The sequence below is a fragment of the Sceloporus occidentalis genome, unplaced genomic scaffold (assembly GCF_023333645.1).
Source record: "Sceloporus occidentalis isolate IW3139 unplaced genomic scaffold, rSceOcc1.0.p SCAF_12, whole genome shotgun sequence".
Classification (NCBI taxonomy): Eukaryota; Metazoa; Chordata; class Lepidosauria; order Squamata; family Phrynosomatidae; genus Sceloporus; species Sceloporus occidentalis.
Window position 1 is genome coordinate 9,820,793 of NW_028316992.1, and position 18,431 is coordinate 9,839,223.

The 18,431-nt window shown below is 41.9% G+C and overlaps 1 protein-coding gene across 3 annotated transcripts; it reads right to left on the reverse strand.

Moving 5' to 3' along the window:
• Positions 1–1,531: 1,531 nt before the first annotated feature.
• On the reverse strand, positions 1,532–17,107 carry LOC149305258 (uncharacterized). 3 transcript variants are annotated; one of them, XM_089477872.1, is made up of 7 exons: positions 16,766–17,107; positions 12,985–14,268; positions 10,513–11,412; positions 8,964–9,058; positions 8,459–8,626; positions 5,998–6,155; positions 1,532–4,801 (listed from the first exon to the last, which is right to left on the reverse strand). In XM_089477872.1, the coding sequence occupies exons 2-7, from the start codon at positions 14,265–14,267 to the stop codon at positions 4,562–4,564; spliced, it is 2,844 nt and encodes a 947-aa protein (XP_089333998.1). In that variant the 5' UTR covers position 14,268; positions 16,766–17,107; the 3' UTR covers positions 1,532–4,561. The 3 variants fall into 3 exon arrangements, with proteins under 3 accessions (XP_089333998.1, XP_089333999.1, XP_089334000.1); XM_089477873.1 differs by lacking the exon at positions 8,459–8,626; XM_089477874.1 differs by lacking the exon at positions 5,998–6,155 and having other exon boundaries at positions 4,776–4,801.
• Positions 17,108–18,431: the final 1,324 nt, after the last annotated feature.

Below are 18,431 nucleotides of genomic sequence, written 5' to 3' on the forward strand. Positions count from 1 at the left end.
CAGTAGGAATTCCAAAATGCCCTCCATTTTGAACCAGACCAAGAAAGGACTCATTCAGGGGTAGCCGTGGTAGTCATTTAACAAATGCAATCAAAAATCCATCAGCGATACCTTCATTGGCCAACCGAAATGCACAATATCCTTGCTGCAAGCTTTCGAAGCTCCATGAGCTTCTTCATCAGGCAAGATGTCACAAACCAAACAGGAGAGAGGAAAAAACAATTGAAGATGTTAGTCAGATGCCTGCATGTTGTTTCATTCCTTAGTAAAGATGGTATGATGGGGAGGATATATTTTGTGCAGGCAGGCTTCTCCTTCTTCTGGCCATGCAGCAATAGGGAGATTAAATACTCCGGTAATGTCTTATTTCATGGGGAATCTCCACGAATAACTTGCTGATAACAGTTCATTCACGCCAACGCAAAGACACGGAGGCCAATAACGCTTTGTTTGCACTGTTGCGAGGCAATCAGGGACCTTCCCCCAGAGTGTGTTTAGGTACACGCAATTCATTTTCATTGCCATGACCGGTTTAGGAGTGTATGTTACTTTGAGGTGTAGGGCATGATTTTCTTTGAACTGTATAAAAAATAATGTTCTGAAACATATCAATTTTATCTTGTTCTGTTCAGGACATGACCATGCTTTTCAGACATGTGCAAAACAGCATGCATGAAACATTTGACAATGCTGCAGCAATGCTAGAATTGTGTTTCTCTGTCGTTCTTATCTCGTCATTGTCGCGCGATTGACTGTGTGAAAATATAGATCGATATAACGCCATGCTTCCATTATCGTCAAATAGCGTGACTGTTGTGCCATTGGCCCTGGTGTGATAATCTCCTAAGCAGCACGATTAGTGTTTTGAGCTTTTATTTGGTCATGGCCAACATTTCTTCTTGAATGTCCTACATTTTGTGGTGCCTTGTCCTCCTTTGTGGTGAAGACATTTGGTCATCCTGCCATAAGGCGAAACTTTCACAGGGTTTTCTGTGGCTGAGAGAATGTATTTACATGGCTGAGCAGGAGATCAAACCCATTTTCCAGTGTCCTAGTCTTACGCTGAAACCAGTACACCACACTCTTGCCTCTCATGGGTGTCACCTAGGGCCCTTCAGATGGTTTTGGACTACAACTCCCATCATCCCTCACCACTGACTATGCTGATTGGAGCTGATACTAGATAATGTCCTAAAATAGCTGGAGGGTTGCGAACACCCATGCCTTTTCTAAAGTGAGAACCCAACCAGGAGCAGTTTTTAATGGGATTGTTATCTCATCCAAGTTACAACGGTCCAAAACACACTGTAGAAATAAACCAGTTTGAGACCGCTTCAACTCCTCTGGCTCAGTGCTAGGGAATCCTGGGAATTGTAGTTTATTGTGGCACCAGAGCTCTGACTGAGAAGGTTAAATGTCTCACAAAACTACAGTTTCCAGGATTGCCTAGCACTGAAGCCCTGGGATGCATTTTCTTTCAGCCACACTATGGGTTTTGGATGAACAAATATATGCACAGACATATGCATGGTGACACTAAACCTGATACGGTAGTAATTTATTTGAAAAATAAATGACCTTTACAAAAGAATGTATTCGAAACCAATGGCATTAAAAAAACAACCCCAAAGGAAACCAAAGCAAATAGGTCCACTATTGTATTACCACATGCAATATAAATTAGTAAATTCATAAAGAGCTGAACGAAAATTTCAAATGTGTTTTGTTTCAGTGTTTCCGTTCTGAAATTAGAAGTGCCTCTCTCCAGAGGAGGAGGAGGGGGACACATTTACATGGGACTTAGGAAAATTTAAATCTGTTTCGTCTGGTCCCACCCCGCCCCTGCCATTTCTATGCTGCCAAAATTGATCAAATTCTCTGGATAGTTCACAAAACTCTTTGAGGTTAGTAACAAATGCAATCAAACATATAAAAACCCCTCTATGATCTAAAGAAAGAAGCATAAAACAACAACACGGAGCAACATAATATTAACACAGTAGTAGCAATAATGGCCAGCAAGGGGAACAATTTGTTCTGAGAGCTGAATGATGCTGCTAATTCAAAGGGCCTCAGAAAACAAAAAAGATCCATCAGATGCTGAAAAGACCTTGCATCTTCGGGGACATCATTACTTTATCAGGGGATCACCCCTTTAAAAAATCACCTCACTGCATTATATAGGACAACCAAAGGGTCATTGATGGGCAGATATAAAAACAAAGTGATCCTTCAGGTAAACTAATCCAGCCAAAGCGATGTAGGGCTTTAAAAGTTAACAGCAGCCCTTTGAACATGGTCCAGAAAGGGACTGAAAACCACTACTGTACAAATAAAAAAGCACTGTTGTAGTGCAATGTCTGTGGAGGTTATCGCACAGATATTTCTTCCTGATGCTGTTGCAGCTTTTTAAACACTGGAAACAGCAGTGATTCGTACTGCATTACCATGCAATTGAGAACTGATAACAGGTTCGCTATGGATCTTTATTACACTACTGTTCCATTTATTCATCAGCTAGCCGAACTTGATCAGTAAAGTAGCCTTGCCTTTGGCATTGGAGAGTGTGCAGCGAAAGCCCTTTAAATCCCGTTTGTACAGCCCCAGAAGAAATGGTTGCCTTCTCAGCACTAAGAAGTCTTGCTTTCAATGGGAATGCTGTGTGTGCATGTGTGTGTCCATGCAGTGAAAGCCTTTTAAATCCTCTTTCTTCTGCCCAAGATGGATGACCTCCTCAGCTGTAAGAAGTCTTATGTTCATTAGCAATGGGAAGGGGTGCAGTGAAACCAGTTTAAAACCCTTTCTCTCTGAATTACCCCTGAATAACCGGTGGCACATACTTCAAGATCTTGTAGCACCTTTCAAACTAACTGAAAGAAAGAAGTTGGCAGCATGAGCTTTCGTAGAGCTGCCAACTTCTTTCTTTCAGTTAGTCTCAAAGGTGTTACAAGATCTCTCTCTACATACTGATTCTACAGACTAACATGGCTATATCTTTGAATTCTGCAGGATTGACAGCTATTCACGGGATTTTCCCATTCATTGCAAGCAGCAGCAGAAGCATGGATTGACTACAGGATACCTAATGCCTTGCCATGATGTGGTGTGATAAGGTCCCATGATTATAGTTTCAATCCTGCTTCTATCCTGCTATTGAAGAACTGTGCGATAATCTCCTGTATCAACCAGTCCCTATTAATCTCTCTAGTTTCTGGACCATTTTCCAATGTAGCTCTACATATAAAGCATTGCAGAAATCCATACAAGTAGTATATAGAGCATAGATGACTGCAGCTAGGTTATTTCTGCCTGGAACTAATGAAGAACACTCCAAGATGCCAAGGCCACACATGCCTCCAGTAATAGTGTTCAACCAAAGCATGCCATCAAACCAAGGGCAGCTGCTAACTTCAGTGTCAGTGGGAAAGTCAATCTGTTCAGGCTTTAGATAGAACATTAAAGGGCGCAGCCAAGGTACTGAACTAGTTTTGGGGTTAAGAATTCAGCACTATGGATAGCTCTATTGAAATCTAGACTAAAACCTGGAATGGATTCCCTGGTCCAAAACATACTGCAGAAATAATCCAGTTTGAGATTGCTTTAACAGTCCTGGCTCAATGCTAGGGAATTTTGGAACTATAGTTTTGTGAGACATTCAGCCTTCACTGTCAGAGACAGCTCTGGTGCCATAATAAACTGCAATTCCCAGGATTCCTAGCACTGAGCCAGGGCAATTAAAGCAGTTTCAAACTGGATTATTTCTGCAATGTGTTTTGGACCTGTGTCACAGGATCCGCTAGCCTCTCCTGCAACCAAACAGTGAACTGTGCTGTTACATAGCCCTCCCGTATCAGGGATGCATTCATCTCCTCGTCTTCCAGTGTGATACATGCTATCATTTACTAGCAATGCCCTTCTGCATTCTAAATAGGGCAAACAATCAAGTCTCTACGCAAAATAATAAATGGACACAAAGCTAATGTTAAAAATGGTAATATTTAAAAACTAATGGAAGACTTCATCCACAACAACACACTTTGACTAACTTTAAAGTGGTCGTTCTGAAGCAAAGGAACATTAAGGGGGAGATTACTATGACAGACTCTTAGCTTATGATTCATCAAAAAGTTCAACTCAATTTCCTGCAGCCTGAGTCAGGATAAACCTCCCTCTCACTGCCATATCCTACTGCATAAGACAACTGGCTTATCCAGTGGCAGAATGTCAAAAACTATTTTGCAAATAGTCACTGTGAAGTTCACTGTCTGTACTTTCATTTCCCTCTGCCACCACTGTTTAGACTCCTTCAACTGTGTGTATGCATATATCTGTACTTAATTATAAAACCTCATGCTGGGCATATTCAGCCTTTGCACACAGAGGAACTGCACAAAGCATATCCACGTTAAGCTCTGAGATGCCCAGAGGCTGAATCTCCCATCTAGTGATGCTGAAATGGCTAGCGTGGTTTATCTGCAGAACATGTGGGCAGATGGAGGATGTTCCTACAAGAGGGACATCTTGAGACCATGCGAAATGCTTGTACACTGACAGTTAATGCTTACAAATGTGTAAGGGAATGGTCAGAATCTCTCATACTACTATTACATGATACATCCTCTGCCATTTCTACACTTGTGCTCTCAGGTTTATGAAGTCTACTAGGGTCACCAGAACCAATAGAAGTGGAATCCTCTCTCGTAGAGATGTTAGATACAGTCTCTATTTTGGACCAGTTACGGTCCTTTTTGACAGTAAGGTCTATTAAGAAACTCCTCCAGTGAGCATTCCGATCATGGACCTACGACAGGGGAAGAAAACACACAGGCTGATTTTTATAAATGCAATTCTAAGATGATTATGCTAAAATAGTAACATTCCCTGAAATAGTCTGAAAGCTTTCAAAAACAGTATCAGCACCAGATGATTATCCGAGTAACCAACTGTGCATGTTTTCCAGAAGACATATTAATAATTCAGGGAGCCTGGTCATGCATTCTGCAATGAGGCAAGCAGATTACCCTTACTACAAAGTTTGGCCTCTTTGCTCTGAAAGCTCCTTTCAATAGCAAAACTAGGATCATTGTTGTACCAGCGTAAGAGATTACGGAAATCCAGAAGAAGTTGGACAGGATTTACTCCAAATGAAATTAAGTGGAATTTAAAGTACTATTGATTTCAGTGGGAATGAAGTAGTAACTTCTCCTGGATCCAACTGAAACACACTTTCCCCCCGGGGTAGCAGCAGCAGTTTCTGGAACATAATGTCAGATCCTTCTTCTTTCCTAAGCTGTGTAAACCAAGGGCAGGTAAGGAGAACTAAGGCCTGTTACAGACTGCCAAAATAAAGTTGCTTCGGGTCTCTTTGGAGGTATGCTATTTAAATGATGCATGGGTCCTAAGAGTCCGGAGGTTGTGCCAAAGCCACACTCCATTCCTAAGCACTGGAGTGCAGCTTTAGTGCAGCTTCCGGATTCTTAGGATGCATGCATCATTTAAACAGCATACCTCCAAAAAGACCCGAAGCAGCTTTATTTAGGCAGTCTATAATAGGCCTTATAACTCTTCTTTGGAATTTCCCACTTTCTATTCCATCATCAACAGAACCACATCATTAAAAAATTGGCAGTGGTCTGTAGAACTTTGCAGTGCAAGAGGGTGATCTGACAGAACTATACAGTTGCTACCAAATTTCATCATCAATTTGGGTGGGCAGAAATGTTAGGAGGTGGCAGCCTCCCAACTGTGGCAGTATAGGTTGGAGGGTGTCTAGTGCAAATTCCTGGCTATGAGGAAGTTGCCTATGCCTGATGCAAGACACAAATCACAAATGAGAGTTCTCTGTCAAGACAGCCATGCCTTTTGTTTTCTCTTTCATAACACAGTGCCACATGACAAGTGTTGATGGAGGAGGAGAGGGAATCTGACTGTTGAGTACACTAAACTTTCTGAAAGTCTCAATAAACACTCAGGGCATGAAGACGCCAGAGAACATACCAAGACGTGTCTCCTCAAAGTAGACATATCTGTGAAGGTTCGCTCACAAGCCCTACATTTGTATGGTTTCTCGCCAGTGTGAATCCGCTGGTGACGTTTCAGGGCTCCTTGTTGAGTAAACGTTTTTCCACATTGCTCACAGAAATAAGGAGGCGTCTCTGGAAAGAAACACAAGCAGAACTTCCCAAGTGTGAGAGTTTGTTTCTAAACTGCATTATTTCCAGAAGGTAGTTTTATTCTGCTTTTCAACCCAAACCGTCTAATTAAAAATAATAATTGTAAGCTGCTCTGATAGCCTTTAGGGCTGAAGGGCAGGGTATAAATACCAAAATAATAATTAAAAATAAAAATTGGATCAGCTCAGTGATTAAAGAGAAAAATATTGTGTATAAGAAAAGCAACAGAACAAGTTACTGTTACCCTCTGGAGTCACAAATACAGGGACGTAGCCAAGCTGGGGGGGGGGGGTTCTTGGGGTCCGGACCCTCCCCTTCCATTAGAAAAATGAATGATGTGTGCTGCTGCGCCGCCACACCCAAGCCCCATTATAATGGTGGCACTTAGTCTGGACCCCCCCTTCCTAAAATCCTAGCTACGTCCCTGACAAATACCCCTGCTATATTACCAGTTACATGGCAAGCCCTTTCTTTCTATGGGTGCCTCCAGATAGGGATTTTTTTTAAAATTCAGTATTAAGATTTTCCAACCCGCTGCTCCATTGTAACCGCATATTCATGGGTTTGCACCCAGTCCCTTTCTTGAAATATTCTGGCTTTCTTTCACTCCCTCATCCTCCTCCTTCTCCTTTCTCCTCCTGCCAATCATGTGTCACATCCAGTCTAATGGAACATTTCAGAAACTGATTTTTACTTAATCTTTTTTTTTTAATTCAGGAGTTATAGTTGAAGTTCTTTATCAATATTTCAGTTGTTAAATTATTATCCTTTTATTTCAGTGCTAACATTCCTTTTTCTCTTGCTTGCTGTCTCTTGAACCTAAGTCCTAGAAACAATAGCTGTGTTTTTACTTGATGGCAGTCATCTTCCAAGAGAGTACAAATAATCAGGCAATTGAAGACATATTTCATTGTGGAATGTACTGGGTTAATTTAAACCAATTTCGGGAATGGGAATAAGAAGTCCTTGGTAATTCTGGGAAGCCCTAGGAAATACTATGAGATGAAGAAAATGCCACGTGGATCTCTTTGTACAAGTATAAAACATGGGCTGCATTTGCAGTGCAGAAATAATTTAGTTTGACAGCACTTTTACTGCCATGGATCAATGCTATGGAATTCTGGGAAGTGTAGTTTATTGTGGCACCTGAGCTCTCTGATAGAGAATGCTAAATGTTTCACAAAACTCCAAATCCCAGAATTTCATAGCACTGAGCCACGGAAGTTAAAGTGGCATCAACTGGATTATTTCTGCAGTGTGGCTAAAGCCCTTTTATTCCAGAGAATTTTTTTTGGTCATCTGGAGGCAAACTTTAATAGAGGAAAGTTGTGTAAAGTTTGACGCTTGTCATCTCTGTGTTCCAACAGATGAAAAATGAATGTGAGGGTCAGTGAAGAGCAAGGAGGATGGCAGTTTCAAGAGCTGGAGCAACCACAGCTATTCCATTTCAATTGCCAACCTCAGCTGCATCAAACAGCTCACAACCTGCATCAGACTGAATACACAAACACCAGCAATGAGAGCAGAGCAAGCCTTGGTTCTTGTGCAGTTAGCATGCAATTACTTCCCTTGACTTAATGCACCGGCTGATTAAGACAGGGAGAACTTTGGAAATTACTTTTTAAAAAGTAATTAGCAAACAGCTAACAAAATGATGTTGGACTACAACTCCCAAAAGCCCTAGCCACTATAGCCAAAGGTAAGGAATGCTGGGTGTTGCTGTTCAACAACACTTAGAGGGCTGCATGATTCCCATCCTTGTAAAGGGAAAGACTTGCTTTCTCCTGCAGTTTCGATGTAGTAGCAACTCAGCAGTGGCAACAGGAACCTTGGAGGAAGGAGGATGAAGGTTCCAAAAACAGATGAAGGAAGTCCATGTGACCCACCATCTAGACATTGCCCACCCATATATCTCACACTATATGAGAACAAAATGAGTGATCATTTCCTTCAAAAATGTTCAGTAACAAGGCCTTATCCAATTTATGCCTCTCTATGCTGCCTCAGAGTGTGGTGGAGTCTCCTTTTCTGGAGGTTTTTAAACAGAGGCTGGATGGCCATCTGTAAGGAGTGCTTTGACTGAGAGTTCTTGCATGGCAAGGGGTTGGACTTGATGGCCTTTGAGGTCTCTTCCAACTCTATGATTCCCACTATTTGGGGTTCAATTCCCATCATCCCTTGTACTGGACATGCTGGACATGAGTTGTAGAACAAAACATGTGGTGACACCATATTGCACATCTTTTATCTCCATTTCCCCCCACCTTCCAGACAGCACTGATTACCTGCATGAACATTAATGTGTTGGGCTAATGAAGCTCTCAGACCAAAGCTTTTCCCACAGACATTGCACTTATATGGCTTGGCTCCCATGTGGCAGCGCTTATGACACTTTAAATATTCATTGGTAGCAAAATGTTTTCCGCACACATCACATCTGAAGAGACGCTCTCCTAAAAAAAAGAATCAATGAACAATTTTGGTTACTGTGCTATCCTATTCTCTTCCATATGAGGTTTCCAAAAAGAATTTAAGACATCTTCCAGCTTTTTCCTAAGAGAATTTAATTTCTTTCTTTTCCTAGCATTCATAATTTGAACCTCTTTTACCTACAGCTTTTTCTCTATCTAATATGCTACAGAAATCTTGTAAAGATAGTCATGCAATATAGAAATCAGCACAGTGGCAGGAGGATAACTGTGCCTGAGTAACTAATGAGTAAGAGTCAGAATGAGGCATTCATAAACATTGTCTTTTGCCACAACTAGGAAATACATTTAAAAGGCTTACCTGTATGTGATCTCTTATGACTAGTAAGCTTGCCTTTATCCACAAAGCAGGCCCCGCATTCGTCACAGATATAGGGCTTTTCCCCCGTATGGGACCTATATTGAGAAGAGTTTGAAGGTATTGGTAACTACATCTCATCATGAAAAGGGATCGCGTAGCACTTTTAAGAGTAAATAAAAAAGAGAAACTGCTAGCACGAGTTTTCACAGAATATGAAATTTCATGCTACCAGCTTTCTTTCAGTTAGTTTCAAAGATGCTACAAGATCCCTTTGCATATTGATTTTCCAGACTAACACAGTTATGTCTTTGAATTCTACATCTCACTGGCGACATTTCCGAGTGAGTGACTATTACATATACTTTGCCAATATCCCCCACAAAGCAACAGACAGGAAAGAAGGGAATTCACTCAAAGGATACTGACTTAGCTGGAGATTTGGATTAAATGAACTTTGGGTTCTTTCAACCCATATGTTTCTAAGGATAATGCAAAAAGGTATATGAAAAACTCGAGGCAAAAGACTCAGTTGACAAAAGAAAGTCAGCATCCCTCTTTACTCCTTTATAATGTTGTTTTATAAGGAATATAATTCTTATTCCTTATAATTATCCTGCTTATAAAACATAGAAAAAACAAATTCAAGAACTTTTGTAAAACACCTGTGGAAAGACAGCATTAAAGGAACGAAAAGGCATCTACAAACACATGGGGGGGGGGGGGAACCCTAGAAAACACAGGAAAGTATCATGTTGCATCAAAAAGATGCAAAACAATGTGCAAGATTTCAAAATATTCAAGTTTCTCCATCAGGCAAAATCAAGATTTAAAAGAGCAGGGAGAATGGGTCTTTAAGTTATGTTGTCCATATGTTGCATATAGCTTGTGATATAATTGGAAAAAAATATCTGCAGTTCCACAAATGGGGCTCATCAGCAGACCTGATGAATGGATGTGAACTCTAAGGACCTTATCACATGGAGCCTTACCGTCGGCAAAACGTTTCTGAAGCGCGAAGGTGTGATCGTCCGTCGTGCTTCTAAATGTCACTGAGGAGTCCCACTTCTCTCCTATTATTAACGTGTTCATGGAGCAGTCATTTTTTGTGTAACAGAAGATCCTGTTATTCAAAAAATGGCTGCTCCGCAAATGTTTTGACAATGGGAGAGAAGCGAAATGCCTCAATGATGTTTTAGAAGTGCAACGGACAATCACACCTTCATGCTTCAGAAACACTTCAGGAACGTTTTGCCCATGGTAAAGCTCCATGTGATAAGGAGGTGGAAAAGCAATAAAGCGATATTTCTGTTTGCAACATATAACCCACTTCCCACATATTCCTACCTTGATGATCAAGTACCAAAAGTGGCAGACTAAGGATGGGGAACAGCCAGACCTTCATATTCTATGAGATTGCAACTCATATTTTCATCCCAACCTTTTGACTATGTTGATTCAGATCAACAGCACCTGGGGAAACACATGTTTCCTACACATCGAATAGATGCATGCAGAAGAGGTAAGAAAAATGAGACAGTAAAAGGCTGACCTGGAGTGAATCTTGAGCTGTGAAGGTTGAGCAAATTTTGAACTGCAAATGCCACACTGATATGGCTTCTCCCCTGTATGGGTCCTCATGTGGAATACTAACGCAGTTCTGGAACTAAGGATCTTTCCACAGACAGAACAGAGGGGACGCTTCACTCTCCCTTCATGTTTCCGGATGTTGTGTGTCCTCACATCCCTCTTTCTTTTAAAGGTGGCATTACAGAGGGTGCAAGAAAACTGCCTGACCTCCGAGTGAACACAGGCTCGGTGCTCTTTCCAAGTGTTGTAACTCATAAAGGACTTGTTACAGATGTCACACTGATAGACTTTACTAGGCAAAGAATCATGGACATCTTTGCAGTGGTCGACGTATTTCTTCCGTGATATGAATGTCTCATCACATTTGGGGCATGCTATGACATAGGCAGATTTTTTCGCTATCTCATCTTGGCTTATTTTGTCTTCGGTGTCTGATTTGCTTTCTTCTGACTCTTGATAATCAGGATCATTGTCAGCGTCAGCTAAAGAAAGCACATCCTGATCTTCACTGTCATCTACTTCTGCTTCACATTCCTCTTCTCCTTTAACACTGCCATCTATAACCACAATCCTGTATTCATCACTTTCCCCATTTTTAATACTCATTTCAGCAGTGTCCCCTGGGCTTTCGTCTTGATTGTCAGACTCCCTTTCCACGGCTGGTGAATTCTTGGATTCCCCCTCAGGTTCCTCAGTGTTTTTGTGCCCAATTACTCTTTGCAAGACTGTACTTGCTACCTCATGAGATGTTTTGTTATTCATGCCTGTTTCACCATCTATAATACTGTCTCCTTCTGTTGGCGAGTTTATCATCCAGTAACTTGAAGGGAGTTTCCCATCTTGCTTGGACTCATGTATTTTTCTGTTGGGGGCAAAGTTATGAGATGATGAAGACTATGATAATGAAGATGAATAATAATAATGATGATGATAATAGTAGTAGTAACAATCATGTAAAAACAGTTAGCTGTCCTCTTTCTGTATGTCCAAATCACAGCCACAAATAATCTACATTTTAAATCAAGACCATATTCTGATGTCACCCATTGACAAAGCTTCTCTGGTACAATCCCACAGCTACTTACCTAGAAGCACGCACCATAAAACTCAATAGGACTGACTTTTCTATTGCAAATAATTTTATAGATACATAATTTCAATATTATGAAATAACATAAAAGGTGAAACTACACACATGCAATAACAAACCTAAGAGTGACTACTTCTGCAAATTACATACTAACTAGCTAAACAAAATAATAAGGTAACCAAAGACAGAAAAAAGCAGGGGAGACATGACTACTAATTTATTAGCTGACAGTTGTAAATTGACAAGTAGAATTTTCTTCTGCTTCCAATATATATGTAACATTCTCTTCTACATGTTATTCCATTCTATTATTTTTCAAATCCTAAAATTTCTATCTACCCCCAATATTTTCTCATAAAATCAGCTATCAGTTCTCACTTCTTTCTACAATTATTCTGTAACCTTTCTTTAATCGAATTTGTCGATTTGTCCACTTTGACAAAATCATTTAACTTCATCAGCCATTTTCCTGTGATAGCTTGGTCATATCTTTCCACTTATTCTGGCAGCTTTAAGCAAATACATAAAATTATTCTTTCATGTTTCTTCTCCACCTGTTCACCCTATGGGACTGACTTTTGAACAAACATGTACAGAAATGTACTATAAAAAAAAAAAAACCCTGGTCCTATCATTGTGTCTCCTTCAGTGGAAAGTTAAAGCTTATCTGTTGGAAGGTTCACTTTAGCAATCCAGAGAATTGCAATCTTATGTGACAGTTTGCAAGAGCTGGTTGTGAGAAGCATAGCTTGTCTCATGCTGTATCCGCACTGCAGAAATAATCCAGTTTGACACCACTCTAACTGCCATGGCTCCATCCCATGGAATTCTGGGAACTGTAGTTTGTTATGGCGCCAGAGCTCTCTGCTCAAGAAGGCTAAATGTTTCACAAAACTACAACTCCCAGAATTCCATAGCACTGAGCTATGATAGTTAAAGTGGTGTCAAATGGAATTATTTCTGTAGGGTGGATGCAGCCTCACTGGCTAGAATGGTCTGAGCCACAAGTTGTCCAGGCTCTGATACAGAAGAAACCTAGTTAATATAGGAATTGTGATAATACTGCCTTTAAGTTATATGATTTGGCCTTCAAACCATGCAGTAAATCCTTTGCACTAGTATAACTACTTAAATATGGCTTAGAAAATATTTGCTCAACACTGCGAAAATCTGACTGCCGCACACAAGAACTCACTGGCAAATAAAGTTCTATGATGAATTTTTGTTGTCAGGAAAAAATTTCTACCATCAAAGAGATGGATTAAAAACAACAACAAATAAAAGTAAAATAAAATAGAACCTTGCCTTCCCATACTGTGAAATAAGCACATTAAAAGGCATTACCTTACATGAGTATTAAAGGCAGATCTCTGAGCAAAACTTGCTGGGCACCATTCACACTTGTAAGGTTTCTCGCCTGTGTGTGTGCGCAGGTGAACAGTCAGTCCACATTTAGAACTGATGACCTTGTCACACTGGGGGCACTGTTGAGGTTTCCGTTTCTTTTCATGCACCCTCCGGATATGATCATTGATATCCTTCTGCCGCTTAAACTTTTTGTCACACAACAAGCAGGGGAAGCATCGCTCATTGTTATGAACGGTGAGCTTGTGCTGCTTTAGATTCTGGCAACTGGAAAAGAGCTGGTCGCACAAATTGCAGCCATATTTAATAATCAAATGTGTGTCATGTTCCAGTTCCATATGTGCCTGATACTTCCTGGCAAAATGGAAGGAACGATGACATTTGTCACAGACATATAACTGAGGCGAGGCCTTTGAAGTATTATTGCGTGGTGACTTCCTGAGTTTGGTTTCATCAAGAACTCCCTTTTGGCCAGGCAGTATCCTGTTTATAACTATTAGGGTTTCTTTGGAATCCACCTGATTTGGTAAAGGATGGTTGGTCCTATTTTCCTCTTTATTGGTGTCTTCTGTGGTGTGACCTTCGAGCAGGTCTACTTGGTTATGTGTGGTTATGCTTTCCGGCTCCTCTTCAGATTTTACAAGCACGATCCTTGTTTCAGGACTATATTCAGGGTTGCCTTCATTAATATCACAAGGAGCTGATAGTTTTGTTTGCTTCTTTGTGTCCCACAGGTTCCACCTGATAGGCATTGACAAAATTTGGGACGGGTCATTCTGTTCTTTGTCTTCTGTTTGTTCTGCTTCACTCCAGGGAGACCTACCATTTTTACGTCTTCTCAAATTAAACCTCAAATGTGAGTTGCCACCAGCATTCTTCATTTCTTCAAACACATCAAGCAGGTCCTGGCATTCAAGTCTTTCAGCAACCTCCTTCATCTGCTGCAGTCTGTCCACTTCAATTTCTACTTCTGTTGTGTAGACAAACGTTAGGAAGGAAACAAATTCTTCGGCTTGAACACCCTGGAGGGTTACCTTGCAATTCTTGGCATTCAGCATCTCATCACTGAGAAACAGGCTTTTAAAGTAATTGCTGGAAGCTGCTAAGACAGCCTTGTGCACAAGGAATTCCCCCTGCATTCCTGGTTGTTCTGTGTGTATTGTCACATCACAGAAGTGGCCAACCCGATAAAGGGAATGTAATGTTTTCAGGAGATTGGAAGCAGCGACATTAGATTTCATTAAAACTTTCTTTTTCTCCATCCTATCAAACAAAGGAAAGTGAATTAGAGAATGTTAGCCTGTGTAAATTATTCTTCTAATTCAAATCACTTTTTACACAGTCATACTAATAGCTGGGAATTTGTTGTGCATGATCAAGCTCTTGGAATTCAGAGCATCTTATAATTAATGATAATTAGACCCATAACACATTCTTATACAGTGGGCCCTTGTCATACGCTGGGGTTTGGTTCCAAGATCTCCCGTGGATAACAAAATCCGTGGATGCTCAAGTCCCATTAAATATAATGCCATAGCAAAATTGTGTCCCTTATAAAAATGGAAAATCAAGGTTTGATATTTTAAATTTATACTTTTTTTGAACATTTTCAAACTGTGGATGCTTGAATCCGTGTATAAAAAAAATCTGTGTATAAGAAGGGCCGACTGTACCTGTCTGTTCAGAAATAAACACCACTAAGGTCAATAAGAACTTTTTTCAGGTATGTAGGTATATGACTGGGGAATTAGGCCACAATTGTCTGTGCAATTAATTGCACATTGTCACACTAATGTCAATGTGGATTATTCTGAGCAGACATAAGATTGGGTTTTGTATTCTGTTAGCAGGATGCCTGGGGGAGATATTTAAGCACAACTCAGATCCATGGAATTCAGAGGGAGCGGGGTTTACTGAAAAGTGGATACACAATATTTCTGTGAAGGCAGCCAGTTTCATCCCATTGCTTTGATGTTCATAGGGTAGAAACAATGGCAGGGAAGCAAGATAGGTTTTTCTGACCCATACAGTGAAAGAAGAATAATTCTAATCTAAAATCAGTTTACACTACTGCTAGAATCAGGTGGTGATGTTTAGCTACTCTGTCCCCAAGTTGGACTAATCCTCCATGTAAATGTGACATGCATGAACAAAAAGCAGCATGCCAAAGAGACCTCTAGGTTACTTTTCTCCTTTCAAGCATAAAATATTTAACTTGCAGGGATCCTTTTTTGTTTGTTTTGGTAAAAAATAAATTCAAATAAACCAGCTTCTTGGCTACAAGCTGAGACTAAATACTGAGGGAAAGCTAAAAACTTTGGAACTTTTTCTGTTGGGTGTGAGGTGGCGTGACTGAGGCTGCATCCAGACTGCAGAAATAATCTAGTTTGACACCACTTTAACTGCCATGGCTCAATGCTATGTCTGGGAATGGTAGTTTCTTCTGGCACCAGAGCTTTCTGACAAAGGAGGCCAAATAGCTCACAAAATTACAACCCCAGAATTCCATAACATTGAGCCATGGCAGTTAAAGTGGTGTCAAACCAGATTATTTCTGCAATGCACATGCAGCCAAAGATGAATATGAGAAGTAGCACAGATGTTTATTAAAACATTACATGGTGTGAAGAAAGCAAAGGAAGGAGGGAAGGAGAGACTTTTCTTCTTTCCTAAAGACTTTAGGGTAGGATGGTATCAAGATTAACCAAAGAGACAGGGCACAGCGCACCTGTGTTCTCCATACAACAGTCTTGCCATACTAGACAACCAAGGATGACAATTTTGTCATGAGGAGGGGAAGCTGATGCGGCTGCATCCGCACTACAGAAATAATCCAGGTTGACACCACTTTAACTGCCATGGCTCAGTGCTGTAGAATCCTGGGATTTGTAGTTTGTTGTGTCACCAGTGCTCTCTGGCACAGAAGGCTATATGCCTCACCAAACTACAAATCCCAGGATTCCACAGCATTGAGCCATGGTAGTTAAAGTGGTGTCAAATGGCATTAATTCTCCAGTGTGGAGGGCCCTTGCTGCCCCAACATCTAACAACGCCAACAAACATGGTTTACTTTCAAATGACACTGGATCTGAGGAACTAGACTGAAGTCTATGAAACCTCATGCTGCCAACTCATAGTCTTTATTTCAATTCATCTCAAAGGTGCTACAAGATCTCTTTGCACACTGGACAAAATCATAGCTGATAAGAGGTGGCCCAATGACAGGGTGACCAGATGTCCTCCTAACTGCAAAGGAGGACAAGGCACTGCAAAATGTACGACCAAATCAAAGCTAAAAACATTCATAGAAATCAAATTCCATGCTTCTTAGTCCTGTGCCATATGGAGGGTATTTTGGAATCCCTCCTGGACAGGAGGCTGAAATGGAGGACAGGACCTGGAAAAGGAGGGCAGCTGGTCCCCTGAACCCTAAGAGCTGCATTTATGAACCAAGTTATCCTTGGCTAGCTAGTCCCTTCCTTGCCTTCTGGCCTTTCTCTCCCTGGAAACACTTGGCTAGGAGCTTCTTGGAAGGGGATTCTGGGCTAGCCAGTGCTTTTCTCACCTTCTGACGTTTCTCTTCCTGGAAACACTTGGCTGGGGGCTCCTTGGAAGGGATGCTGGGCTAGCCAGTCCCTTCCTCACCTTCTGACTTTTCTGTTCCTAGAAACACTTGGCAGATGACATATTGGAAGGGGATGCTGGGCTAGCCAGTCCCTTCCTGGCCTTAGGAGGACCCCCCTAGCCACCTCCTGCTTACCTCTTGGCTCTGGAGCCACAGCCCTTGGCTCTGCTTCTCTGGAACAAAGGAGAGGCGGCGATGGGTCGGTGCCAGGCGGAGGGTGGGATCCCTGGATGATGGGACCCCTTGGTCCTCCTTCCTTGGCCTTAGGGACCCTCTCCAGCAGCGGATCCTGGAGAGAGAGAGAAACGATCTGCAGAGATCAGCCTAGAAAAGCCCCTTCTTTGCAGGATCCCCTTTGAAGGAGGGAAAGGGAGCAGCAGAGGCAGAAGAGGGCTGCATTCATTGGGAGAGCAAAAAGGACCCCTCCTGTCTCCCTCTGGCACTGGGATGCAGGATGCCCATCCTCAGGGTGCCACCAGCTCCAGCTAGGCTACCAGGGGCCAGAGGGGCCTAGCCTCTTTCGGGTGGGAAGTGACGTCCCAGAGTGTCATTTTTAACCTTGGCACAAGGAGGGCTTCCTACTAGGCTTTTTAGGGAGAGGAAAAAGGCTGCCCTCCATCGCCACTTGCTGGGTGGAAGGTGCTAGTGTGCAGCAGAGCTAGTTGTCACAGCCTCAGCACCAGGCTCTGAACTCCAGCTCCCAGAAGCCACAGCCACCTTAGTCAACTGCCTAGGATTCTGGGAGCTGAAGTCCCAAACATCTGGAAAGCCAGAGAGGGAGAATGCAAAGATACAGCCCCCTGTTAGTCTGCAGAATCAGTCTGCAGAGAGAGCTTGTTGCATGCACCTTTGAGACTCACAGAAACAAAGTTGGCAGCAGGAGCTTTCCTAGACTCAAATCTACTTTCTCAGATGCATATGGGCTCCGGAAAGCCAGAGTTTTGGAAACCATTGGCCTAGGCACAGTGGCTCCGAGTGACAGAATCCAAAGATATAGCTGTAAAATCAGTCTGTAAAGAGATCTTGCCGCCCCTTTGAGACTAACTGAAGTACAAAACTTAAAGTCTAGCAAAGCTCATGCTGCCCACTTCTTTCTTACGGTTAGTCTCAAAGGGGCGGCAAGATCTCTTTGGCCTACCAAGCATTTCGGGCTTCGACTCCCCAAATCCCCAGTCAGTTTGACCAACCGTTTAAAGTCCAAACCCCCTGGAAGACCAAAGTTTGGAAAGCACTGCACTAGGAGGATCCTAGTTGCCCAGATGTCTTTTGTTTGTCACTTTTTAAATACGAGTGTGTCTTTGTGTGCCTTCAAGTCGTTTCTGACTTAGGCCGACCCTGTCATTGGGTTTTCTTGGCAAGAGTTGTCCAAAGGGGGTTTGCCGTTGCTTTCCCCGAAATGTGCATTGATTAATTTTTGTACAAACAAATTATAGAGAGCCAAAGTAGGGTAATGATTTGGGCGTTCGACTACGACTTTGGAGTTGTTGTTGCTGTTGTGTGCCTTCAAGTCATTTCCAACTTATGATGGCCCTAAGGCAACCCTATCATGGGGTTTTCTTGGTAAGATTTGTTCAGAGGAGGTTGCCATTGCCATCCCCTGAGGCTGAGAGAATGTGACTTGGCCAAGGTCACCCAGTGCGTTTCATGGCTGAGCTGGGAATTGATAGGCATTGATCTGCACCTTTTTAATATATCTAAATGATAAGCTCTGACCTGCATCTTGATATCAAAAGTGCATCTTGACCTGAGTAGCTGTATGGCCCTAGCATGGGATCTAAAGAACAGGTTCCCACTGAAATAA